The 24,865-nt window shown below is 52.0% G+C and overlaps 11 protein-coding genes across 11 annotated transcripts, besides 16 other annotated features; all 11 read right to left on the bottom strand.

Moving 5' to 3' along the window:
- Positions 1-2,898: a sequence feature (heterozygous, non-Esmeraldo-like haplotype).
- Tc00.1047053508273.130 (uncharacterized protein) lies at positions 174-506 on the bottom strand (the record flags this gene model as incomplete). Its single annotated transcript, XM_806308.1, has 1 exon — positions 174-506. The coding sequence occupies one exon, from the start codon at positions 504-506 to the stop codon at positions 174-176; it is 333 nt and encodes a 110-aa protein (XP_811401.1).
- On the bottom strand, positions 1,817-2,260 carry Tc00.1047053508273.120 (mucin TcMUCI, putative; the record flags this gene model as incomplete). Its single annotated transcript, XM_806307.1, has 1 exon — positions 1,817-2,260. The coding sequence occupies one exon, from the start codon at positions 2,258-2,260 to the stop codon at positions 1,817-1,819; it is 444 nt and encodes a 147-aa protein (XP_811400.1).
- Positions 1,977-2,152: a microsatellite.
- Positions 2,899-8,785: a sequence feature (areas not merged during assembly with more than two copies in the genome that could not be assigned to a particular haplotype).
- Tc00.1047053508273.100 (mucin TcMUCI, putative) lies at positions 4,409-4,810 on the bottom strand (the record flags this gene model as incomplete). The annotated part of the gene is made up of 1 exon (XM_806306.1): positions 4,409-4,810. The coding sequence occupies one exon, from the start codon at positions 4,808-4,810 to the stop codon at positions 4,409-4,411; it is 402 nt and encodes a 133-aa protein (XP_811399.1).
- Positions 4,545-4,712: a microsatellite.
- Positions 5,743-6,222, bottom strand: Tc00.1047053508273.91 (hypothetical protein, conserved; the record flags this gene model as incomplete). The annotated part of the gene is made up of 1 exon (XM_806309.1): positions 5,743-6,222. The coding sequence occupies one exon, from the start codon at positions 6,220-6,222 to the stop codon at positions 5,743-5,745; it is 480 nt and encodes a 159-aa protein (XP_811402.1).
- Tc00.1047053508273.80 (syntaxin binding protein, putative) lies at positions 7,691-8,485 on the bottom strand (the record flags this gene model as incomplete). Its single annotated transcript, XM_806305.1, has 1 exon — positions 7,691-8,485. One exon carries the CDS (start codon positions 8,483-8,485, stop codon positions 7,691-7,693), a length of 795 nt encoding a protein of 264 aa, XP_811398.1.
- Positions 8,786-24,865: a sequence feature (heterozygous, non-Esmeraldo-like haplotype).
- Positions 9,267-9,290: a microsatellite.
- Positions 9,521-9,898, bottom strand: Tc00.1047053508273.70 (hypothetical protein, conserved; the record flags this gene model as incomplete). The annotated part of the gene is made up of 1 exon (XM_806304.1): positions 9,521-9,898. The coding sequence occupies one exon, from the start codon at positions 9,896-9,898 to the stop codon at positions 9,521-9,523; it is 378 nt and encodes a 125-aa protein (XP_811397.1).
- Tc00.1047053508273.60 (hypothetical protein, conserved) lies at positions 10,487-13,471 on the bottom strand (the record flags this gene model as incomplete). Its single annotated transcript, XM_806303.1, has 1 exon — positions 10,487-13,471. One exon carries the CDS (start codon positions 13,469-13,471, stop codon positions 10,487-10,489), a length of 2,985 nt encoding a protein of 994 aa, XP_811396.1.
- Positions 13,531-13,616: a sequence feature (CT-rich).
- On the bottom strand, positions 13,827-14,318 carry Tc00.1047053508273.50 (hypothetical protein, conserved; the record flags this gene model as incomplete). The annotated part of the gene is made up of 1 exon (XM_806302.1): positions 13,827-14,318. The coding sequence occupies one exon, from the start codon at positions 14,316-14,318 to the stop codon at positions 13,827-13,829; it is 492 nt and encodes a 163-aa protein (XP_811395.1).
- Positions 14,459-14,488: a microsatellite.
- Positions 14,618-14,684: a sequence feature (T-rich).
- Positions 14,702-16,213, bottom strand: Tc00.1047053508273.40 (hypothetical protein, conserved; the record flags this gene model as incomplete). The annotated part of the gene is made up of 1 exon (XM_806301.1): positions 14,702-16,213. One exon carries the CDS (start codon positions 16,211-16,213, stop codon positions 14,702-14,704), a length of 1,512 nt encoding a protein of 503 aa, XP_811394.1.
- Positions 16,308-16,396: a sequence feature (T-rich).
- Positions 16,586-16,643: a sequence feature (A-rich).
- Positions 16,712-16,733: a microsatellite.
- Positions 16,874-16,907: a microsatellite.
- Positions 16,988-17,025: a sequence feature (T-rich).
- Positions 17,180-17,229: a sequence feature (A-rich).
- Tc00.1047053508273.30 (hypothetical protein, conserved) lies at positions 17,615-20,014 on the bottom strand (the record flags this gene model as incomplete). Its single annotated transcript, XM_806300.1, has 1 exon — positions 17,615-20,014. One exon carries the CDS (start codon positions 20,012-20,014, stop codon positions 17,615-17,617), a length of 2,400 nt encoding a protein of 799 aa, XP_811393.1.
- Positions 20,037-20,072: a microsatellite.
- On the bottom strand, positions 22,158-24,865 carry Tc00.1047053508273.10 (AMP deaminase, putative; the record flags this gene model as incomplete). Its single annotated transcript, XM_806299.1, has 1 exon — positions 22,158-24,865. A coding segment is annotated over one exon (2,708 nt), but the record flags the coding sequence as incomplete, so codon positions are not given.

Genomic DNA, 24,865 nt, shown 5'->3' with positions numbered 1-24,865 from the left:
AAATGCTCTTGCCATTGCCGTTTCTGTTAATCACAGTGAACGCAAGTGGCACCGCCATCCGCGTTGCCTCAGCATCAAGCAGGCGGCGCTCCCCACATCGAGCGGCCCCCACGACCGGTGGGAAATCGGGCCGTTGTGACTGCGGCTCGCCCCGCGTTTTCTGCATGTCGCGATTAAGATTCTCCCCAGGTAAGCTCGCCGTCTCCTCCATTACCTCCAAAAAAGTCATCGTAGTGCCCCGTGAGCAGCTTCGGTTCGTGTGCTGCTGCACGCACCCCATCAGCGCCCACGCCATGAGAGCCCTCAGCGCAGTGGTGCCGTAGTAGTAGACATTGTCGGTGCACTCCCACCTGGTGCAGGTACTCATGGCTTCCCTCAGCTTCATGACATTCCCCCCCAAGCGCTTCTTGTGTGCTGCCAAGGATCACGGCGTCACTCTCAAAATCCGGATCGACCAGCAGAAAGTGCTCCCGGTGACTCATCGTCGCCCCCTCGAAGCCTTGCATCTACGCCGGGCGCCTCGTCAACAGCAGCTCTTTCCTCAGTCCCGCCCCAATGGGCATGCCATTCCCGTATTACCTCAGCACGACGCTGCCCTCACGGCCGAAGGGCCGCAGATTCCGCGGTGACTAAGATTCAAGGCATTTTCCCCCCCGTACGCAGAATCCCGCCTCGAGCCTCGCGCCGGTGGTACCGTGCGGCAAAGAGATCGACACGCCGCGCAAATAGTTATTTTATTTTGTTCCGCTCCCACACAGCACGAAGGGAACAACGGACCAACAACCACGCCGCGAGTGAAAGAAAAATAATAGGTGTTTGTTCGCTAGTTGCTTCGCCGTCCTCTCCTTCCCTCGACCGCCAACGGCACCACTTGCCCCCCACAATCCACCACGGGCAGGGGCCACACAACGAGCCCACAAAAGAAACACAGAAGAGCTCCACAAACAGACGGTGCTGCGACGATGCTGGTGTGACAGCAACGCAAAAAGCGGGTGTGCCCCACACAACAACCTCCAACGCACACAAAACGGGGGAAGGGTGGCGGAGAGAAGCCGGCACCAACGACCAACAGGAAAGGAAACCAAGTGGGAACAGCGCACCCTCCATCATGCCAGCATCAAATGTCATCGCACCAGCAAACATCCTCCTCCCCAGATGGGTACGCATCGCCATAAACCTCCAAACACACCGGCCACATGCACGTCCGCCAGCAACACAGCAGCGTCACGTTGGAACGCCACATCCCCACGATGCCTCCACCAGCACCAAATACTCCGTCGCACAAACACGCAAGCCGGAGCACATCAGCGCGAGCGTCAACAGGACGCAGCACACACGGCCAGCATCATCACGAACGGTGGAGCTGCCCGACACTGTGAAGTCAACCTGCAAGAGCATGGGAGAGAACAAAGAGAGAAGCGGCCGCTACACCACGCACAGCCAACGCACAATAACAAACGGCAGCACCGCAGCAGCAGCACCGCAGCAGCAGCACACACCACGACGCAGATGGAACCAGCACAAGGACAAAAAAAGCACAACGCCCTGAAAAGAAAAAGTTGCAATAATAAAAAAAGACTTTTTAAAAAGGAAGAAAAACGCCCAAAGCTTCAGTACGCATGCATATGAGTGTGCCCGCGATGCTTGCAACGTGACGGAGCTGGGAAGCAACGCGGAGCACACAGCACGGCAGCAGAAGCAAACAAAGCAAAAAACAATCATAATAATTACTCTTACTTTATACATCGGACCACAAGAGACGTACACATGTCCCAGTGGCTTTGAGTGCTGGCACGCACAGCCCACGCACACCTCCTCAGCCCAGAGTGGTGTACGCCAGCGCGGATACGGCAAGCACAAGCGGAGCACACACCCACGCAGCGTTGCCGAAGCTGCCGTCAATTTTGCGAATACGTGACGGTGCGTGGGTGGTCTTCGTGGTTGGCGCCTCTGTCGTCGTAATAGTTGGCGCCTCTGTCGTCGTGGTTGTAGTCGTCGTTGGCGCCTTTGTTGTCGTGGTTGTGGTCGTATTTGGTGCCTTTGTTGTCGTGGTTGTAGTCGTAGTTGGTGCCTTTGTTGTCGTGGTTGTGGTCGTCGTTGGCGCCTTTGTTGTCGTGGTTGTGGTCGTCGTTGGCGCCTTTGTCGTTGTCGTGGTTGTAGTTGTGTTACTGGAAGAATTAGCATTCGCTGTCACGCACACGGATAAGCAGCAGCACAGGGCGAGCACCAACAGGGCGCACAGCAGACGGCACGTAGTCATTATTGGCTGTTGTTGTTGTGAATAGATTGTACGACGCCTAGCTTCTTTGCTTTGCGGTGGAGCAGAGGAGAAAATGAAGAGAGATGCATGTTGACGGAGACGCACCCACGCACTTGAGGGTGAAGCGTCGGCATCACAGTTACAGCAAAGCGAAGCGAACCTCTGCAACGGACGTACGGCTCCAGGAACTGCAGGTGTGCATCGCCAATTTATGCTCGCTCCTTTGCGCGCCGCTTCCTCAAGCCAGAACCCCAACGTGGTGGCTGTTTTGATGCAAAAAAAAGAAACAAGGAGACGCACCCCCCAATGGGGAACAGAGGTGAAACAATAATAATGATAAGAAGACAAAAGTCACACATCGTCTTTTTCTTTGTCTTCTCTCCGCTCCCTTATATTACTAGGAGCTGTGACCAAAACAAGAGCGTCAGCGTAAGTCGCATGATGCCCCGTCGGCCTCATATACAAGCATTCCATCAATCACTCGTTTGCAAAGGGCGTCTCCTTGATCTTCCATGTACGTTGCTTGGTCTCCGTGTTGACGTAATAGTGGCAGCCACTATTTGCATCCCTATACTCCTTCCACGTCCCACACACCCGTAGCGCACCTTTTGTTTTTGCAGCGATCCCTTCCTGCACTTCCTGCTGCTCCCACCGAGGGGCTGCGCCACCCTTCTTCTCTTCAAGAGCCTCGGATGGCGGCTTCCCCCTCGCCTCTTGCGTGGCCGTCTGACTGTCGTATGTCCTCCCCGCCTCTCGCTGGCGCGGCTCCTCCCAGTTGCTGCACAATACGCCACCACCTTCTGCTGGCGTCGCTGAGCATGCCTCCGCCGCCTTTGTTGCAGCAGCGGCAACTGCGGGAGAGGGATTCCTCTTCACAATTGGCCGCGACTCGGTTGTGGCCGCCTCTTCTTTCCCATAAGACAATTCCAAGCACCACTCTGCTGCGCCTCCGTCTCAAAGCCTTGCAACGGATCCCTGTCCAGCGGTGCGCCAGGCGCCGGCTGCGGCCGCCCGTCGCGGAGGATAGTGCGCGCGGCAAAAGGATCGACACGCCGCGCAAATAGTTATTTTATTTTGTTCCGCTCGCACACAGCACGAAGGGAACAACGGACCAACAACCACGCCGCGAGTGAAAGAAAAATAATAGGTGTTTGTTCGCTAGTTGCTTCGCCGTCCTCTCCTTCCCTCGACCGCCAACGGCACCACTTGCCCCCCACAATCCACCACGGGCAGGGGCCACACAACGAGCCCACAAAAGAAACACAGAAGAGCTCCACAAACAGACGGTGCTGCGACGATGCTGGTGTGACAGCAACGCAAAAAGCGGGTGTGCCCCACACAACAACCTCCAACGCACACAAAACGGGGGAAGGGTGGCGGAGAGAAGCCGGCACCAACGACCAACAGGAAAGGAAACCAAGTGGGAACAGCGCACCCTCCATCATGCCAGCATCAAATGTCATCGCACCAGCAAACATCCTCCTCCCCAGATGGGTACGCATCGCCATAAACCTCCAAACACACCGGCCACATGCACGTCCGCCAGCAACACAGCAGCGTCACGTTGGAACGCCACATCCCCACGATGCCTCCACCAGCACCAAATACTCCGTCGCACAAACACGCAAGCCGGAGCACATCAGCGCGAGCGTCAACAGGACGCAGCACACACGGCCAGCATCATCACGAACGGTGGAGCTGCCCGACACTGTGAAGTCAACCTGCAAGAGCATGGGAGAGAACAAAGAGAGAAGCGGCCGCTACACCACGCACAGCCAACGCACAATAACAAACGGCAGCACCGCAGCAGCACCGCAGCAGCAGCACACACCACGACGCAGATGGAACCAGCACAAGGACAAAAAAAGCACAACGCCCTGAAAAGAAAAAGTTGCAATAATAAAAAAAGACTTTTTAAAAAGGAAGAAAAACGCCCAAAGCTTCAGTACGCATGCATATGAGTGTGCCCGCGATGCTTGCAACGTGACGGAGCTGGGAAGCAACGCGGAGCACACAGCACGGCAGCAGAAGCAAACAAAGCAAAAAACAATCATAATAATTACTCTTACTTTATACATCGGACCACAAGAGACGTACACATGTCCCAGTGGCTTTGAGTGCTGGCACGCACAGCCCACGCACACCTCCTCAGCCCAGAGTGGTGTACGCCAGCGCGGATACGGCAAGCACAAGCGGAGCACACACCCACGCAGCGTTGCCGAAGCTGCCGTCAATTTTGCGAATACGTGACGGTGCGTGGGTGGTCTTCGTGGTTGGCGCCTCTGTCGTCGTAATAGTTGGCGCCTCTGTCGTCGTTGGTGCCTCTGTCGTCGTGGTTGTAGCCGTCGTTGGCGCCTCTGTCGTTGTCGTGGTTGTAGTCGTCGTTGGTGCCTTTGTCGTCGTGGTTGTAGTCGTATTTGGCGCCTTTGTCGTTGTAGTCGTCGTTGTTGTCTCGGATTCTTTACCATTAGCATTCGCTGTCACGCAAACGGATAAGCAGCAGCACAGGGCGAGCACCAACAGGGCGCACAGCAGACGGCACGTCATCATCGTGAGTGTGGTCGTTCGGTGGTGTGGAGCTTATCTACACAGTGAGGGACATGGAGAGCAACAGGGGAGACGAGAGGTGCGGCAGACACACACAGAGGGCACACCACATGAGGAGAGGGCAGCAGCCAGGCATGCACCGTACGCCGCACACCACGCACGACACACACTCCAATCCACGGCAACAGGCACACACACACACATATATATATACAGAGATGGAAGAGGGAGAGACCAGCAGGGCTGCACACAAGGCTCCACCGCATGTAAATACGGCGAGAGCGGTCCGTCGTGTCGGCACCCCTCACGGAGGGTACGCACACACACAAGAGGAGGAGCAGTGCACACAGCAACAAAAAAGCAAAGTAACAATTAAAAAAGGAGATCCCCGCACACCACGCGAATTGTTGATCCACGGGAAGTGCAGCCAATATCCATCACGATAACAGTTCAGTTGCCTTTGGCACTCGTTCATATTCAGCGCACTCCACTTCGTGCAGGCCTGGTCACCACCGCAGCAGCAGCAGCAGCACGCATACGTGACAATAAGACGCAAAGGATGGGAATTGGTGTGGAGACCGCGGTGGTGCTGTCGCTGTCGGCGGTGGCCGTTGTTCCTTTTTCATTGCTGGTGAATGATGCTGTTGTAAGTTATGCTGGTTGTTTGGCTGCGAATGATTTCGGAGGACAACTGGTGCCCTGGAACTCCGTTGATGCCTTCCCTGTCCCGTCGATTTCTGTGCTCGCTGGTGGTGTGGGTAGGTCGTTGGAGTCGGCGAGACGCTGACAGGGCTGCCAGCAACATCTGACTGAAATTGGTCTGCCGTGTTCTCGTCCCCAGTCCCACTGCACCAGCTGCTGGGGCGGTGCAGCAGTCATGCCAGAAGCACAAGCAATGGGCTGGGGTGTCGGCCGCATCAATCAATGGGTGTGTCCTAAAGCGACAGAAACGTGCATCGACAAGGACGTCTGCACCGACGCTCGGGGATGGGGGAACAGTGGCGGCAAACAGACCAGCGCATGCCACCCCGGAAAATCCGCAAGACGTATTGGCGCGGGCTGCGTTGTGGTCTCGCGGCGGCGGAAATGAATGGCGGTGCGGGTGGCGTCCTCGTCGTGCGTCCCCTCCTGCCACTCCTTCCAGTAAACCCATTGCCTGAGTACATTGGATTCCACCTGAGAGACCAATTAAAAATGTTCTTTCCTCTAAATGTATTGTACTCGCATGTGGCCACAGCCGCCCGCAATGCCTCCAGCGGATACACCTGCGATGCATGGTCAACGCAATCCACATCCACTCGTCGTGCACCATCCAACACCATCTTTTCCTTGGAGCTACGAACAACACCGGTCACACACTCCTTTTCGGCCGTCCACGGCATGCGCCTGCGGTGAGAATCCGGAGAAAGTCCCATTCCTTCAGTGCACAAATTCGTGGAGCTGCCGCCGTTAAGCGCATCCCGGCGAGGGCAACAAAATCCCGCCGCAGCACTCACGAATGCCCACCCGTTGCTTCCTGTACAAAAAAAATAGACAATGGCGGAAAAGCGTGCACAAATGCACTGGCAAAAAAAGTCAGCACCAGTGGATGAACACTGAAGCCGTGGTTGCATGCTCCACGAATGTCTTTCCTTTTTTATCCGCCTTCTTAGTTGCATGGAAATGGCCCGCAAACGCATACGCAAAAAAACAAAGGCAAAAGGCGAGCAGCGCGGCCGTTGAAACACACACACGCATCGTATGAAACGCTTCGTGGAGAGAAATGGAAATGCAGACGCAAGCGCACACAATCCCCACAGACACCCGCAATTATGTGTGTTTGTATATTTACCACTCTGTGGCCCTCGATGCGTTCCTGTGCGTGTCTCGCCCGTGAGTCACAGTGCCGTAGGATGCCAAGTCCCTGCACAAACACACCTCAGGACGCGGCATCGAGGCTCCCCAATGACAACCTCACGGCCATACCTTTTGGATATCTCATGGACCGAGCGCCTCCCGCTGCAGGCCACACCACCCAAAACAGGCAGCACTATGCGCTGAGGAGTTGTGAGGGCAATCGTCTCGCCACCGCCACCGCCACCCAGATCAGGATGATTCTCCCACTTGCCACCACACCCTTGAAATGGCCCGGCGTTATTTCCGGCTGCTCCACTGTTTTGGCCACCACTCGCACCATTTGGCCCTATCACATGATCGCGCTGCACCGATGCCAACGACATCCCAACCCGCAGCGTCCTATTCCTGCCCGCCGTCTCCATCATCAGGCAGGCCTGATTCAGAAACGGATCCCCGTCCGTCGCGGCGTTGCCCGTAGAATCACTCGTGCTCCGTCCGCCCTGCGCCGACGCAGTGCTGTATCGTTGCACGTTCCCGGCCCTCCTCGTCAAATGCTCAAGGTTCGCAAACAAATGGGCGTCGGGCGTCAGTCCACCGTCTCGGATCAGCTGCTGCTTCTTGGCCTCCTTCAACTCGTCGGTGCTGCTCGCAGTCACAAACAACAGGAGGAGACGCAGACGCACTGGCCGGGGCATCGCGGCATCCCTCGTCAGGCGCCGCACGCCACCCAGTTATTTCCTGAGGAGTTTGTGCCCAACGGCGATGTCTTGTTCCACCCCCCGCACCTCCGCCAGTCGCTTCTCCCGGTACTGTGCCACAAGCCTCGCGCAAAAATCGATGTGCAGCGATAGTCTGGCTTGCCTCTCCCGAAACTCCGGCGGAGCCCGCACCGCACTGCCCAACTCCGCAAGATTGGCCTTCGGCTCCACGTCCTGCGCCAATCCCGGGTGATACGCGTGGGGTTTTTCAGCGCCGCCGAAAGCTCCTCCACGCACTGCGCAAGGAATCAATGACGGTACGAGCGCCGGTACACATCTTCCTCATCAATTACTGCCGCTTCGAGCCCTCACCCAGACGATTCCTACAGGTCTGCTCATACAAGTTATTCTGCAGCGGCATCAGGTCATCAAGCAGAAACTGACATTTGCGTTGGTGCATCAGCGGCGTCACCGTGGCACAGCCCCAATCAACGATGATCCGCACCGGGTTGCCGCGGCTGTCGGCGCCACTAAGTGAAATCCGGCTCGTCGTAGCAGAGCTTGGAAAGCCCTCAAAAAAGGTCCTGGCAACCCCATGGCAGATGCTGCCACTGTTTTGGTGGCGAATGCCGGGCACACTGTTTTTCATGGCGTGAAAAGCCGCCACAGGACGTGACGCCGCAACATCCACAACGTTCAAAACGGACTCTCGAGTCGGCGGCGACAGCAGCTGAGGGAACCCATTCTGCATGCTGAGGTGGAACACCAGCACCTCAGGGGCGGCGAAGTCTAACATAATGTCCTTGGAACGCATCGCCCTCGGCGCTATCCGAGCCCGCACCAGTTGCTGAGGGTGGCGATGCGGGGTGCACCCCAGCGAAAAGATGTGTGCATCCCTGTGCGGGACCTTTGCCATCCAATCCTCAACCACGCGGCTCACAGACGCATCCTCCACGACAAAAAAGTAGCGCGCAGGGCTGCTGATAACCGGCTGCCGCGGCGTCATGGGGTCCTCGAGCAGCGTCACGCCGTGCTCTATGAGGTCATGAAGACGCAGTGACCTGCTCAGCGCAGAATTAGCATGGGCATCGCAAAAAAAAACTTTGGACAATCCATGAACGGCGTCAAGCATCTGATGGAACATATGATCCCGCACACAAGCACAAACCCCATTGCTGGGCTCACGCGGCTGCCAGCTTCCGTCGGCCTTGCTCGCACCAACCCGCCCCGCATACCATGTCAAGTAGAATTCACACAGACAATGTGCTTGGATATGCGTGTGTGTGCCTTGTGTGCGCACATTTCACTCGCACCGCTTTTTGTGTATGTATGTGCGTCTCAGGAAACCTAACAAGCACACAAGCAATGCCATACGACCATACGGTGGCCCCACATCGGCAACCAACACAAGAAGAGCTGTGTGCATTGGCAATACAACAAATTTCAAACACAAAGTCAAACGGAGTGGGCACAGCACATGCATATGGAGAAAGGGACCCATTGAAATGGATGGTTTTCTATTTGGCATCCAGTGCTGAGTGCAGGCCACGCAGGAGGAAGCACAGTCGCCTCGCAGCGCAAAGTCCTCCACGCCGCTACTCGATGGAGCACTGTCACGGCGGCGGGTTTTTCATCCTCAGCAATGTCAAGAGCAGCAGCAATCCGTTGACACCTCCAACAAAAAATTCCATCCACAACGGCATGCAAACTCTCCATCACCTGACGCACATATCCCTCAGCGGCGGAGGCATTCGCCCTGCCTCCTGTCATTCAGCTCACCTCCTCCGCGCATTTCCTCCGTAGCCAAGCGTACCATAGATAACATCAGCACCGTCGGCCGCAATTCCAGATAAACACCACCACAGCACGCAGAGGGCACACACAAGCAGCATACGGCCAGTCATCATCGCCATCACTCACGGCTGCACACACAGACACACACACACACATAGTCTAAAAAGGAGCATGGAGAGAAAGATGAGAAAAACACAACAAGGAAAAAAAGGATATATGTATATAATCCGCCCATTAAGATTAAAAATAGGGAAAATGGAGAGGGGAAAATGTTTTGCCCGATTCACAGCCAATCCCCATAAAGCAATCACAACAACAGCGGCGGCAGCAATAAAATTACTGTACCGAGAAAGGAAGAAATATTTACACTCGTATACGCGTGGCTTTACTCCGCAATGCGCACCGTGACTTCATTACACTCCCCGCCCTTGAAGGGCAAATCGTTCAGCGACAACGGGTCAAGGAGCGGGCGGTCTCCAAGAAAAAGTGTTGTCCCTTCGTAAGGCACGCCGTCAATGTCCTCCAGGTGCGCCTTGAGACAGGCGACAGTCTGCCCCATCAGATGGTCACGGCGTACAATCCTCCCGTCGGGCAGGTGAAACTCCACGTGGACCACCTCCCCAGCAAGTTCGCGCTCTTCGCCGTCCAACTTGTCTAGAAGGGGTTGTGTTCTCTGCGGCTTGTCATCCACCTCCGGACGGTTCTGCACGGGCGCCTCCCACTCGTCTGCTGAGTCCGTGAATTCCTCAGGCATCTCGCTCATCGCTACTTTCGCGGCTCCGGCTTCCTCACGCTGCCTCCCCTCTGTTAGCACAACCTGAAACTCCTCTTGACCCCCGTGCAGTGTGGTGCTGGATGACTGCAGCAAAAAGAACTTATTTCCTCTCTTTTTTTGTTTGTTTTTCAACTATGGAAAAAAATAAATTAATTAAGAAAACCAGCGACTGCACACAGTGAGAGGTTCGGCCGACCAATTCACCTTTAACTTTAGATCCGGTACGCGGCAAGAAGACTATATATATATTGTAAAGGGGAAAAAAGGATATTTTTCGTCTACGGCGACATGTATCTGCAGATATTTCCGCAGACATCTTTTTTTGCATGGTGGAAGACGGAAGGAGACTGCGCAAACATACCACCCAAAGAGTAAGAAAAGAAAGAATAAGCCCTCATAGTGTTTTTACCACACTTAGCATTCACCACAACCACCAAATCATTTTTTATTATCGAAAAAAAAAAATAATTGGCGGTCAAGCCACATCTCAATTCATAAACCATCGCAGCAGCAGGAAGAGGAACAACACCGCCAAGTGTCTTTGCAGTCTCACCACATCCGAGGAGATGTTATGCTTCACAATTCAATGAGGTCCATCACCTCCTGCAACATCGACTCGACGGAGTCTCTGTACCCGAGCAGTGTCACATTGCTTGGGTCCTTTATTTTGGCAACAAGTACCCACAAAGGGCCTCCGTTGATTTTTGGCGTGTGCTGTTTATTGCTGCCCGCATCAGTGGCATTACCCGAATCATCGCTATCCAATGCAATTTGGTTCCACAGCCACGATAGCATAAGACTCATGGGAATAGGCTCCTCCGTGTTAGATAATTCACCCTCGTCCGCTATACACATCAACGCCTTCACCAAGCGCCTGTACGCAGTCAAGGAAGCAAGCTTCAGCCACAATGCCACGGCGTCACCACAAGAACCCTCACTCATTTTCACCGCCTTCATTGCTTGCTCCAATGCCTTGTCGTATTTGCCAGCCGCATGGTACACCTTCGCAATGGAACCAAACACTAGTGGATCCCGCACATGCCAATGTTGCACCGCCTGTGCCGCCGCACGGCCCCGCGCTGCCGGAGCCTCAAGGTCAATGGAAAGAGAAACCAACTCGCCCACAGGAACAGTAAAGGAGCCATTGTTCTTTGGTAGTAGTTGTAACGTTTCCTTAACAACTTCCAGGGCTGTTTCACGACCCGAATGTATTCGCTCCACTTGGCATCTCGCAAGGCCAAAGGCAGCTTGGATTTCCGCCTTTTTGTTCGGTTGTTTTCGCCCGCACACGACGACGCCCTCAAGTAGCAATGCTCGGGCAGCACTGGCACTGCTCAACAAAACGGACTCCAAACGTTCACCTACGTAACACCACACAGTGGGGGAAAAACGACAGTTCGCCTCACTCAGTGCCTTACTATAGATTTGACGCAGCTCAATGATAAAAGGCAACGTGCTGACTCCCCGCATCGCTGCATCGTCCAGCAACCTTTTAATCCTCGCCCCTTCTGCCTCCAATCGCAGCAACCATAACTTCTCAGACTTGGGAAACAAACACAGGGCTTTATCAATAAGAGGCAGAATGTCCTTTTGCTTGCTCCGCTGATGCACGGCAAGCTTCACCCATACAATGTCGCTTTCAGCCGATACAAGTTCCGTCCCCCTCAAGAGCATTTCCACGGCTTCTTCCTCACGGCCAATTGCCAGCAGTGTTTTGGCTGCGGCTGGAAAAAGAAAACAATTTGTTGGGTGTTGTGAAATGCTCAGTCGCAGGACATGTGAAGCACCCTCATAAAACCCGCGGTCATACAACACTTTGGCAATGCGAATTGTCATCTCTGCCGTGGTAAGCCACGGCATATGCAGCAGCGTGCAAAGAAACACACATGTCAGTGGTAGTGGAAGACTATTTGAGGCAGCTGTGGCCGAGGTAGTGGTTCCATTCGGCGGCGAAAGAGCCAACTCTGTCGTCCCCGGTCGACCTAGTTCCTCCTCTTCCTCTTCCACGCTTTGGTTCCCCAAGTTGGACGCATCAGTAAAGGTCATTTGCTTTAATAACGCCGACAGAGCGGCATCTATCGCCACGGACGAAGCCAATCGCAATGCGACTGTCATAACTTCCACCTCCTTTTCCTTTATGTGTGTGTCACCGCACAAAGGCTTACCGTGAATTTGGTGGAGAATAAGCATTGCCGCCCACATTGCGCAGACTGTCTCATGCGTCCGCCATATGTCCGGTACTAATGCCACAATATCCTCTATCCATGTGGCGGGCACAAAAAGGGATTTTGTCTTCCGGTCAGAAACAAAATACAAATACATGTATGCTGAGGTCAAGACATACCGCTCAAATGCAGCGGCACGCGCCGCCTCAAGCCACTCTCTTCGTGACTTTTCCTCTTCCACTATCAGAAAGCTCCCCACGGCCTGATGCACAAATTGTTGAATCCGTTCATTGCCCAACACCTGTAAACTCCCTTCTTCCGTCCGCTTTCCCTCCTTGATGCGTGAACTGAAGTGAAATTCCTCAAACTTGGCTGCTTCAACAATAATTTGCAGTGAGAGATGCTCGGCAGCAGCGGCATTAAAAATTGCCTTCCCCGTCTCGTAGGACTCCAACCGTGCCAGCATTGCCCACAGAGAGGGAAGCTTCGGGGTAACTTCAAGTGCCTTGCGAATAATCTTTTTTTGATCCCGTGGTGCAGAAATGTGGAGAAGGACGCGTAGCCAGAGTTTCTCACTCGAGGGACACACCATGACGGCTTGCTGCAGCCAGTGCAGTTGTCCATGGGGTGGCTCATGCTCTAGCAAAAGCAACCACAACTCCTCGCACCCCGAACAGGCCTTTACGGCTTCCTCAAGAAGCTGTCGCTTAGCCGCAGGGTCTTGTGTATGCTCTAACCGTTCCTTCCAAATCAATGGTCCTTTACTTCCTGTAAGTCTACAACCTTCTATTAACGTCTGGTGCGCCTTCTTTGACAACCCCATCTCACGAAATGCACGAGAGTGTGTAATCCACGTCGTTTGTTCCGTGGGTGAGCCCATCCCAAGGATGTTTTCCAAAGTTTGTTTGGTGGTAAATGTCTGACTTCGAAGTAAGTCACCCGCCGTCACCACCGACGTCTCGTCAGCAAACACATGATTGTCAACTACATCCATGTCCTCTGTGCGCGCCTTACGCTTCACCAGCGAGTGTCCCGCCACGCCGCTACCAACAGTCGCAAGATCCTCCATGGAAAGAAGCGTTTTTGGCTTCTTGCTTTCGTGGGCGGTGGCGGCCTGACGAGCCCCCTTCGCATCATCCCTTCGGCGTTTTTGACGTTTTTCCTCGAGGCGATCTAAAGCATCCAACAGGCCGCTCGTTTCTGGTGTCGACAGCAGGAATGGAGCGGCGGCGGCACCGACGGCAGAGCTCAGCTCTGCGGATGTGGAGAAGGCCTTGGCGCCACGCCCCACGCCAAACTGATAACCGCGAGGTGGAAACGGAGAGCTCCAGTCGTACTTCGCCAGCAACTGCTCATACTTGTCCTTTTGGGGCAGCAGAGTCGGGGCAGCATCCATTGCAACCGATGAAAGCTGATCTCTGGGCCTTTTTCCCTCCTTGTTTCCTCGATGACCTGAAGAAGGAAAAAAGGGAAGCAAAAAAAAAAAAAAGGCACGTCATGGAATTGCAGCCAAAAAAAAAAGTAAGAGAGAAAGAAAGAAAAGACAATTCGCACAGCTTATTTCGGAAAACCAAAGAGAAATCCCTTCCTCCGTCCACACACGCACACACAGGGTGAGAAAAAAAAAAAAACATAAACATACAACGAAGAAAGAGAAGGGAACTGCAATGTTACCATAGCTACAAATATCCGCCAAAAAAAAAAAAACTATCAAATCTTCAAAACCAACATGCCTCCTTTCCACCCTCTCTCTACCGGGGTCGTACATCCTCTTCATACTCATCGTCAAACATTCTTCGACGTTCCTCTAATGACACACCAGAGCGTTCAACCTTCTCGTCTAATATCTTCTGCAGCGCAAGGCCCTGCCACAAGACGTATCCAATCATCAGCGCATACATCCAATAGAACCAACGGAAGTCAATCTTCTGTAGTGGTCCTTTCCATTGAGCATAGCGGATAAGAGACTCCCGCAGGACATTGGTGTCCACGTCACGGAAGTCCTCTGGATTCACCTTACCCTTGTTGATGCGAGCCTGTCGAATGTACCGTCGCATCGCCCCATATGAACTGTGTGTGTATGTGAAAAACCTGGGGGTGTCAATGACAAGGAAAAAGGCATCCCGCATGGCACAGTGCACCCTGTTACCCACCGGGTCCCAGTGAAGCATGGTCCGCATGTCATGTCGGACAGTATCGGTAGTTAGGCGCAAAAAAGCATTGGTGTTGAAAACTGAACTCATCTCCCCTGTCGGTCCTCTCCCCTTTTATGTGACAAACTTCCTCCCTGCTGTCCCTTCTTTCTTGCAAGAAAGTAAAAAACATTAAAATAAAAACAAAAAGAAGCCCTTGTAAGCCCAAACACATAAACACACACAAACACAAAAAAAAAAAAAAAAAAAAAACAAAGAAAGGTATTTCCCTTTATTCCTCTTCCTGCTCCTCCCACATCTTTTCTTTTTCACGGCGACAAGAAAGCAAAATAAAAAAAAAAAAATCAGACATGTCTCTGCTTCATGTCGCACGCGTTCCATCCACCATGAAAAAAAAAGAAAAAAAAACATCAGGAAAGAAAAGATACAAATAAGAGAAAAAAAAAAAAAGAAAAACCGACTACAGCGAAATACTACGCAAAAGCAAACTGCCACAACAGAGACTCCATGTCCACAACCACAACAGGGGAATGTTTGAGTCGTGCCAGTGAGTCCGTGTAGAAATCGGTCTGCTGCATCGTCTGTGTATCTGTTCCCCTTCGCCTCTCCACAACAATCGTGCCCATGCAAAGATTGCACTTCACATGCAAAGCGCCGCCGTGTACCGATCCCATCGTGGACGGGAGCTGCACTGTCATGGCAACATGCGTTCCCGGACGAACGTCAAGCATGAAATTTGACTCAAGGGGACCCACAAAAAACTTTTCCCTCAACACCTTGCATTGCGCTTCAATGACCTCCATCGCCACGGCGTTCACAACACGAAGGGCCCCCATACACCCACTCTCCAGCCCGGTTTCAAGACAACTGGAGAGATAACGTAACGTGGCTTCATGGTGTGCCGGTTGAACACGAAGAGACCCTCCATATAAAAAGAGCCCTTTCGCCACCTCGTTCTCACATGTGTGCATGGAGAAAGTTTTCACTTGCAAGATCTCCGGAAGCGTTTGGACACGCAAGAGCCAATGCAAAGCCAAGAGGCGCCATTGTCCCCCACGCGCAGATTCCCATGTGACATCCAGCACAAGTGATTGTCTGACGACTATTCGAATCACGCCCTCAGAAACGGAAGGGAATTCAAACCACGGCTGCTCTCCCGCCTCATTCATACTGTCAGACGCACACTGAAGCAAAACGCCTGCGGCACGTAACGACTCTCGAAGCTGCCTGACTAAGCTCCCAAGACCGGGCAATTCCCGCAGCAGCTGGACTTTTGCGTCCACGCGATAAAAAGCCGTCAGCATCTCACACTCTGCCTCCATGTTGAGCGCGGCAAACTCTCTCACGGCGGGTGGTACAAACGGCGGAAGGTTCTCCTCGATGTCTTCGACCGATAGTGAAGACAAAGGCGCCGCTCGAGGGAATAGAGCCGTCCGTGCGGTGTATAACACCAATCGCCTTTTTCGCTGCTCAGCCGCAAGACGCGAGAAAACACTTTTCTTTAAAGACTCCTGTCGGTGTTCGCCTTCAACGGCGTCGCCATCGCGTCCGCGCTTCTCTACCCGTCTAAAAACAACTTTTGTGTTGTGGGCAAACAGCTCTAGTGCCGCCTCTGACAGAGAGACTGGCCTGCCAATCGGCAGCAAACCAAACGAGGGTGCATTGAACTGGGGCTTCCTTGCACCCGTGGCGGGGATCCCGGTGAGCTCGCTCGACATCTGCCCCAACGCCTGCAGGGCAAACTGTGTGAACGCCTCAGGAGTATTCCGCATGATTGCTTTTGATGACGCCAGAGATGACGTCGCATGACGACTTTTCTCACATTCCCGAATGAGCTGCAACACAGCCTGAATGCGTATGGCTCGACTTGTAAGGTCCGTCAACTCCTCCTCAAACTCGTCAGAGACATCGTGGGCGGCGTCCAGCGCCTGCAGTGTGTAGTCCTCCAGCAACCGCAAAAGACATTGTGGAACCGCCAGCGTCATCCCCCACTACTTTTAGCTCCGTGAAGAGCCAAGCCGCAGCTCGCACAAACAAGCAGCCCTTCTCGCACAGGCAGATCCCTCTGTAGCAATGTCGAGAGAACAAAAAAAAAAAGCAGGGAAAAAACCCAAAATAAAAACCCCTAAAAAAAAAAAAATCAAAAAAGAAAAATAGAGAGAAATAAACGTCAAGGGTTTCATGAGACACGACGTGTGGAACGTCGTCCGTGAAGTGCGACCGCTCCATTATTACCGCCGCCTCCGCCACTGCTGGCAGTGTGGTGGGCCGATAAAAGGAGGAAAAGGTGCCAAACTACTCAGCGCCGCAATGAGTTGGCCCAGAAAGTCACCAGAGAAGCAGTTATTTTATTATTATTTTTCTTTTCCCCTTTTTCTTTTTTTTTTATTTTATTTTATTATTATTATTTTTTTTGTCCTCGTCTTTTCTCATTTACGTTCACATTTTGACGATCTCAAGAACAACAACAAACAAATAATAATAATAAATAAATAAATAAATAAAAAACAGTCAAAAGAGATACAAATAGACAATGCGCGGAGCCGCTTAGCCATTTCTTTTCCTTTTCCCCCTCACCCCTCTTCCTTCCATCAGGAATCCATACAATGTTTAAGCGTCTGCTTTTCTCGATACAATTCTCAGCGTAAATAAACAAATAAACAAATAAATAAATAAATATCATTACTTCTGTCTCGCTTTCCGCACCTACGCCATGTATATTCCTCTCAGTAAACCCCATTTATTCCCGGACGTCCCTCAAAAAAGATAAAGTGGAAAAAAAAAAAAAAAAAAGAAATCAAATCAAATCAAAGGAAAGATGGCGATTAGTCCGTCTGCTGGTAACTTATCTTAATGACTTTGTTTTTTCTGGATTTTATCAATATTCCTGCCTCGACTCCCCCACCCAATCACTCACTCGCTTGCAGAGACACACAGCACAAAATATACAATTTTTTCTCTTTCTTCTTCTCTGCTTTTTTTTTTTTTTTTCCTTTTCTTTCCCTGCCTCACTATGACCTCTAATTCTATTTGAGGTGATTTGAACAGCCCTGCGTGTCTCTCCACGCATACAACGCGCAATTGCAAACCAATACTTTTACTCTCGCTATTTTTGCCATGCAAGCCATTGGATCGAAGCAAAGCAGCCAATTAAAATGAAGGGGCGGGGACACACCACCATCAGCCTCCATGCATGCAAGCGGGCGTCATTCGTTCCCATCCCCTTCCCCTTCCCCTCGCACTTCACCATCTCGTTTTGTCCTTCGCCTCTTCTCGCGTCATCCTCTCCGCCACCGACGTCCCTATTGGAAGAAAAGCACAGCCATCCAATTTCGCTGACCCCCCCCCCCCACGCCCCGTCCCCCGTAAAACGCTCGACAGAAGCGTTAGATAGTGTTTCGGCGATTTTGCAAATTGTACGAACCCAGTGGGAGATCCCCTTCCTTCCAGACGGGGAAGCGCAAATGTTCGCAGAGGCTCACGGGATGCAAGTTTGGAATGCGGTGCTCACTCCAAAGAGAGTTGGGCGCTGGCGCCAAAAGAGGCTGCATGTCAAGAACCGTAGAGCGACTCGGGAGGCACATGAGCGGTTGCAGAAGCTGCAGCACAATCTCCTGCATCTTCCGCTCCAGCTGGTACTTGCGGAGAAGCTCTAAAAATTTTACCCGCTTAATCTCCCACACCTCCAACTGGTTTTCCAGCGCAATGACACTGAGTGCCCAGGGGTGTCTGCGAACACACGTGTATCCAATGATGCACTCCCGTGGCACAAGTGAGAAATTTTGCCGGAAAAATGGTGTGGACGAATCCACAAGACATTGCGAAGCGTTCTTTTCATTCAACACAACAGCAGCACCTCCTTGTGGGAACAGAAGCAGACGATTGCATTCGCCACCACGGCGAACAATGTACTCCCCTGCATCGTACAAAAACATATTCCAGTGTGATGCGCACTCGGCGTAAAAGGCGTCATCTGGTGAGCAAAGATCCAATAATGGAATCCTACGTATTTGCTCAATAAAGTGTGGGGACACCCCACAGGCACTTTGATCCACTTTACCGTCCATTTTGCCTGTATTCCCCGCTAAGGCAGCAAGAGGAGTGATACGTCTAGAGCCGATCGTGGAGATGCTGACACGTCGATGAAACAACTTGGACATCAGCGCTGAGCCCAAAAAAACGGTGCCCATTTCCTCTACAGATGACGGAACAAAACGCATCCTCTCATAATCGTTTTCCAGCACCAACGACGCCGCTTTCGCAGAGGCATAAATGATCTTACGGGCGTCTGGCTGCTGTTTCATAAACTGAATGAGTACAGAGAAGGGCAGCGCATACAAGTCTACGTTGGTTACAGCGTAAAAACTATCCCCCAGCGCCTCGCGGAAAATGCATTGCCGCTCGCCAAACGTATGACCCTCTACCAACAAGCTTCGGCACTTTGGTTGTGTGGCGGAGCTCAGGTCTGCCAGAAACAACTCTTCATGACGAATATAAACCGTGCCACGCCGAATGAAAAATATGTGTTGGGGAGCATTGAGTTCACCAATTTGCATACCGGCGGCTTTCACATGCGGAACGAGATAGTCCATAAGATGCAGCACGTTTTCGTCGCTGAGATCCGTCAGCAGTGGGCAGAGTCGCATGCGACCAACGGTCATTGGGGCAAACAGCGGGATAAGTTTCTCGCGACTCTGAAGTGCCATAAGTAATACCTGTTTCTGAATGTGCCTTGGAAAAGCTCCAAGAATCTCACAGTATGCATTCTTCGACAGGGAGGCCGTCACCACAAGTGGAGACTCCGCCACGATGTACTCCGTCCATGGGTAGCCCCCAACTGTGTTATATTCACCAAACACGGCGGGGGCACAAACCACAGTGCACTGTGATGGTTTCTCTGAATAGACGTTGGAGACGCTGCTGCGGCGCAAGCTGAGAGCAGAAGACGCCCGACTGACTTGAGATGTCTCATCGCCCTGCACCACGGAGCCGGGCGCAGTGAAAGAACGGAAAATTGTCTTCTCGAGCACGGACTTACCCCGCACTCTTGCCATCCTTACTCGCCTCGTCACACTGCCAACAAGCAACACAACCACAGCATTGCCAGGCTCCCCAAGGTACTGAACAAACTCACGTTGGGTAAACACACGGTAGTCTGCTGAAGCAGCGACCTGCTTCATGACCCATGAGACCCGCGCCAGCTCTGTACCCATTTCCACTGCATGGGCAACTTGCGCAGGGGCAGAAAGCTGCTCCAGTGCATGCAACATCTTCGCCTCCAGTTCCCCACTGCCCCGCCTTAACTGAAGAACCCTCCTTCTGTGCATGCCAGCCAAATACCGCCTGAGAATAGGACAAAACAAACACCGAATGACGGCTAGTGCAATGCCCCTCACCTCCTTCACAACTCGCTCGGGAAAGGAATACAGCTTTTCCCCAGAAGGGAGAAAAGCCTGCGTCGTGTCCGCTCGCATTCCTAAGAAATAAAGGCCCCCTTCAAAGAGCACCCCGTAAACAGCCTTGTACATAAATAAAGAGAAAATAAAAAACATGAAATTATAAAAATGATTGGAAACAGAAAAAACCAAAATAATAATAATAATTGAGGCCTCACAGAGACTCTGGTATGAGAAATAAGACCCAAAGGAAACAGATCCCGTACTGTAACTACATAACAAGCACACGCACACAGAGTGTGTGTGAGGAAAAAAAAAAAAAAAGTAGACAGAAGCACCAAAATGCATACATAGATATCTGGAGACAGAATTACATATGATACTACTCATCCGGTCTTCCAGCGTAAGTATAAATAACAATAATAATAATAATAATAATAATAATAATCCGTCAGAAAAGACACTCCGTGACAAAGCACCTCCCGATGGGTTTATCCGCGTCACTTCCGTCTCTCGGGGTTTGTAATAAAAACGAACTTTCAGAAAATTCCAATTCATCAGAGCAGCACAACGCGTTTGGCTCATCCATCGTTGCTTGAAGCTCTTCAATGCGTTTCACGATACTCCTTGCGCGCAGAACCGACCGCTTCACTCGCATCCTCAGTTGTCGTTCCCTCGCCTTCAGGATTGCGATATGACTCTCCAGCCTCCGCCGCTCTGCGTCTCGCACTAGTGATAAGACGCGAAAATTGCGAGTACTGCGGGCCGGCTTCTCAGCCGATTCCACAGAAGCCGCACGAATCGCCTCCTTAAGTGCAGCTCGCTCTCGTTGAAGTAAACTCTTCTGATGGGTAAGGTTTACCAAAGAGAATGGCCTATCCACGCCATCACCACACCGCGCAGTTGCCGCAACAAACAGAAAGCCTTTTTTTTCCTGCAACGATTCAGCAGCGTTGATACGTTTCCTCGCCAACTGTGCCAGACGCTGCAGTTCCCTACATTTCCTTTCCTGTCGATTAACCTCCAGCTGAAGAGCTGTGAACGATCGCACCTGCTCCCGAAGCGAAAACTGACGCACCCTGGTGGCTGCAAGAGCACTATTAGCTTCATCAATCTGTTTCCTCAATTGCCGAATCTTCTTCGACACAACAAGACGCCTCTCAGATGCGCTCGCCTCCATCACGCAGGCAGCTTCCCACTCCATCAAATAGCGCCGAAAAAGTGCCTTATTACCAACGGGACTCTCACCAAAACGCCCAGGATTACAGGAAGAAAAGCTACTCGACCGGGTTTCACCTAATAGCGGGTGGGGTGTGGTGTCGTCACCGTGCACGTTGCAGTCTCGCGCATCGTAGTCACACGCAGAATTGATGGTTCCATTGCCAGATGCAGGCCGCGCTTCTAGAAGAACGGCATCCTTCCCACAAAAAGAATGGGACGCGTGAAAAAGCTTTTCAAAGAAAGCCCCACCAGGCGAGCGTGATGCGCGGGCAGACGCCTTGTGAGGCGGGGACACGGATCTTGAAACAACTTCCCCACTCTTCACCAAACCGTGAGCAAATGGTAGAGGAGTTGGAGATGGTTGCCTGCGGGCACCACTAGGAGACCTGCGCGAAGCTACCGCGGAACCGTTACATAAACGACCTAAGCCGCATTTTGTCGCAGTGGCAGGGCGACTGCTCCCTGGTCTCTTTCGCACTACTCGTCGCCTCGCGGGGATAAAATAAGGCGAATACAGCTGCATAATGCGTTTTTCCTTATGAAGGCGCCTTGTCACTTCGCCACGGCGAGAGCCCACATCATCAGTGCCTACCTCGCGACTCCCACCAGACGATGTGCGAGAGGGATGCCAACCGTAAGTTCGTGTTCGTCCTAAAGTTGCCCCCGCGCTCGTCGCCGTGTTGGATCCAAAAAAATTTGTTTCTTGCCTGCTACACACAGAAGAAGAATTCCCGGTGTTGTTGAGCATCCCGGGTCTCTTACCGCTCACAGACCACCCAGTGAGCAAATCCCCCATGATCGCCCTCATTTCCATTGCTGCCAGGTATTGAAGTGTATAAATGAAGGAACGGCAAAAAATAACCGCGTCAATAGGATGTAAAAAATCGCTTAAAAAATGAGGTGGTGAAAGAGAAGATAATACATGTCAAAATAAACAAACGGAACCCCTGCACTCACCACCACAGCAGTGCAAGGAAAAAAAAAAGAGTGGATCAATTTTTTTTCATTTCCCCCCACCATGCCCCCGCAGACAAATTTGCTTCGTTCCTCATCGTGGGTGAAAGAGTACATCCGTGCCAACTTACGGGTACGCAAAAGAAAAAAAAAAAATCATAGCTCTCCCCCCCTCCCTTCATTCGTTGTCTCATTTCTTCTTTTCGTTTATTTTCACCTCAACTTTCTTTTTTCTTTTTTACATCCAAAGAGAGAGAAAAAAGGCAAAAAATTCTCCACACGATCAGCACTCATGAGCTTAAGTCGCCACCACCACCACCACAACAACAACAACACTGGCAAAAAGAAGCAGCTGTCTTTAGGCGGCCTCCTTAACGAAATTCTCCGAGACCCGATTGATGGTTTCGGATGCAGCGCCATTTGTGTCCAGTGGTGCAAAGCAGTCATTGAGATTTCCCATCACTGTGAGTCCCTCGGTTTTTAGCCTCGCACGGATGCGGTGAAAAGCCTCCACGATGCCCCGGTTCTCGCTCCCCATCTGCATGGCAAGAACCTTCATCCGCTGCATGTCGCGTTCCAACGCATCCAACTCCGCCTTTATCCGCACTGCACGTACCGCTGGGCTGCGTATCTCCTCCCTTCCGTCGTCCTCGTCTCCTGCGGCTGGCATCACCACTTTGGTCCGCATGACCTCCTCGTAAATGGCAATTTCCTCTTCCAGCAGACGCATCGCCCGCGGCATTTGCCTTCCCCCAGAAAGCTGCCCGGAAAGAAAGTTAAGCTCCGATTGATATGCCTCATATCGATACGCAACACGGATATCCGAGACGCGGCTCTTTCGCACATCATTACCGAGAGCCGAGTTCAAATAGTACAACTTCCCCAGGGCATTTTCCTTCCATGCGGGAGGGAATCCGCTCTGTGTAACGCTGTTCCGTGCAATCTCAGAGAGATCATTGAATTCAAACTGCCAAAGTTTTGCGGCAATGGAATACTCCTCAATCAACGGTTCCCGAGTAAAATGAAAGTAAAGTGGCTCGTTGGTCGCAAGACTAACGTTAAGACCACGGTGAAAAAACAAGGGAAATGGATTCGACAGATATGCTGAAGCCGCTGCAGTGTTACTCAGCGGTGACATTGCCACGCCTAGCTGGGTAATGTAATACATATACTCGAGAACAGGATTTTGACTGAGTGTAACGCCGTGGTTGATACCGTCCGCGAGAAGAAACCCGCCAATGAGATGTTCCACGCCGCCCGACTCGCCACACTGCGGCCGAAAAGAAAAGGTTCCTAAGCCGCGAGAGGCGCGAAATTCATTCAATGTGGTGATGTTTGCCCAGTAATAGTAAAGATACAAGTTATATGGTGGGTTAAGGTCACTGTCCCAATCGTGTGGATATGTCGCGGTGAGTGGAAGATCAATTTTAGACTCATCCCCCACGCAATCCATCCCTGACACATGTGTGAGAAAGTAGTGAAGTTTGGTGTCCTCTGCCGGGTGCAAACTGATCTCCCAGAGGGGCTGAAAAATGTTATCGATGTATTCGCCAAAGTTCCGTACCGCTCCCTCTTGCCGCAGGCGGCGGTATTGTCGTGGCAAATTAATCATCCACCGATTCTGTGAGCTTGCCATTCCGTAGCGGTCGAACCATTGCGCCAACTTCCACCACTCATCCTTAGACTCTCCTCTAATAACAAGACGATTCTCTGAAAAACTAAAGGCATCCTCCTGGTACAATTCCAGGGTACGTTTGGTCAGCTCCGCAAAGTATCGCCCTTTCATCAAATTGTCCACCTCCAGAAATATCGTTCGAATATGCGAATTGGAGTTGATAAGGTGATTCAACTCGTCGACCGTAATACGTGTGGCATTAATCTGGTACCGCTCAAGCATCTGCCGCAGTGTTACCGGCTGATTATCCTCCTCAAAGACCACATCGTGGCCATGGTGGAGGGCCTTTTCAACAAAAAACTCCAAAAGTGTTCGGGCATTCATGCCGGCTGCGGTTTGTACATTTGTGTCAACTTTGTGGGCGGTGAAAAAGTCGCGGTTGTTCCACTCCTTCTCCTCCTTCGCCCCCGCCTCCTTGGAAACATTGAGCGAAAGATGCAGCAGGAACTTCCGCTCGAGCAGATGTAGTCGCTGCTCAGCGAGGTGCTGCAGGCCTCTGTGGCTCATGACCGCCTCCCGCACAGTTGCCACATCGCGAATAAACTCCCGCACAGGGGGAATAAAACTCGGCCACGGTGGAGACTTGCCAATGCGGAAAAGCAAAAACACGCCGTAGTAACTGTTGTACTCCCACTTGGATTCATCAAACTTGGAGTCGGTGAAGACATCCTCCACATTCACATCCACCTCCCGAACGTGAAAGTTGATGTACTTTTTACGGAGGGAGATGACATCGCAAAGCAACTCCACTGCGTCGGTGGCGGGGACCTGAGTATCGTTCCTAAAAATGTCAATTCGCGGGTACATAATGCGCCAATCGGTGTAATTGGCACGCCGGGCATCACGCAACTGCTGCGTCGCTCCCGTTGGTATTCTTGTTGGGTTTCTCGTGGAAAGAAAAGACAGTGACAGGGGTTGCTCACCCTTTTTGCAGACCTGAGAAAGAACAAGGTTCAGCACGGTCTCCTCGTGTATGAGGCACCCAGTGCAAAAGTCTAAGCGAGCGTCACATACACCAGAACGCCGAATGTCATTTCCACGGTTCATGATAAGCTGAAAGTCATCCCCCAACCATTTCCGTTTCATCTCCAACGGAAAGTTACTGTTGATGACGCTGTTACGTGCCAGTTCCCGTACGTCCATTGGTAAAAGTGAATGCAGTTTCATCAGTGTGGCATACTCCTCCAGTAAGGGACTGGTAGAGTGGTGGAAGTACAAAGGGTCCGATGTTGATATAGACACCAACAATCCTTGCGCAAAGTAACGCACAAAGGGATGATCAAAGTAAGACATGCTGAGTGTATTGTCTCGTAACGGCGACATAACGACTCCAATACGGCAATACATGAAAAGATACTGCATGATCCAACTCTTCTCTAGCGACGTGACGT

Source organism: Trypanosoma cruzi, genomic scaffold, assembly GCF_000209065.1.
Source record: "Trypanosoma cruzi strain CL Brener 1047053516749 genomic scaffold, whole genome shotgun sequence".
Classification (NCBI taxonomy): Eukaryota; Euglenozoa; class Kinetoplastea; order Trypanosomatida; family Trypanosomatidae; genus Trypanosoma; species Trypanosoma cruzi.
The sequence above is the reverse complement of the archived record's forward strand: the minus strand, read 5'-3'. Positions and strand labels throughout refer to the sequence as shown.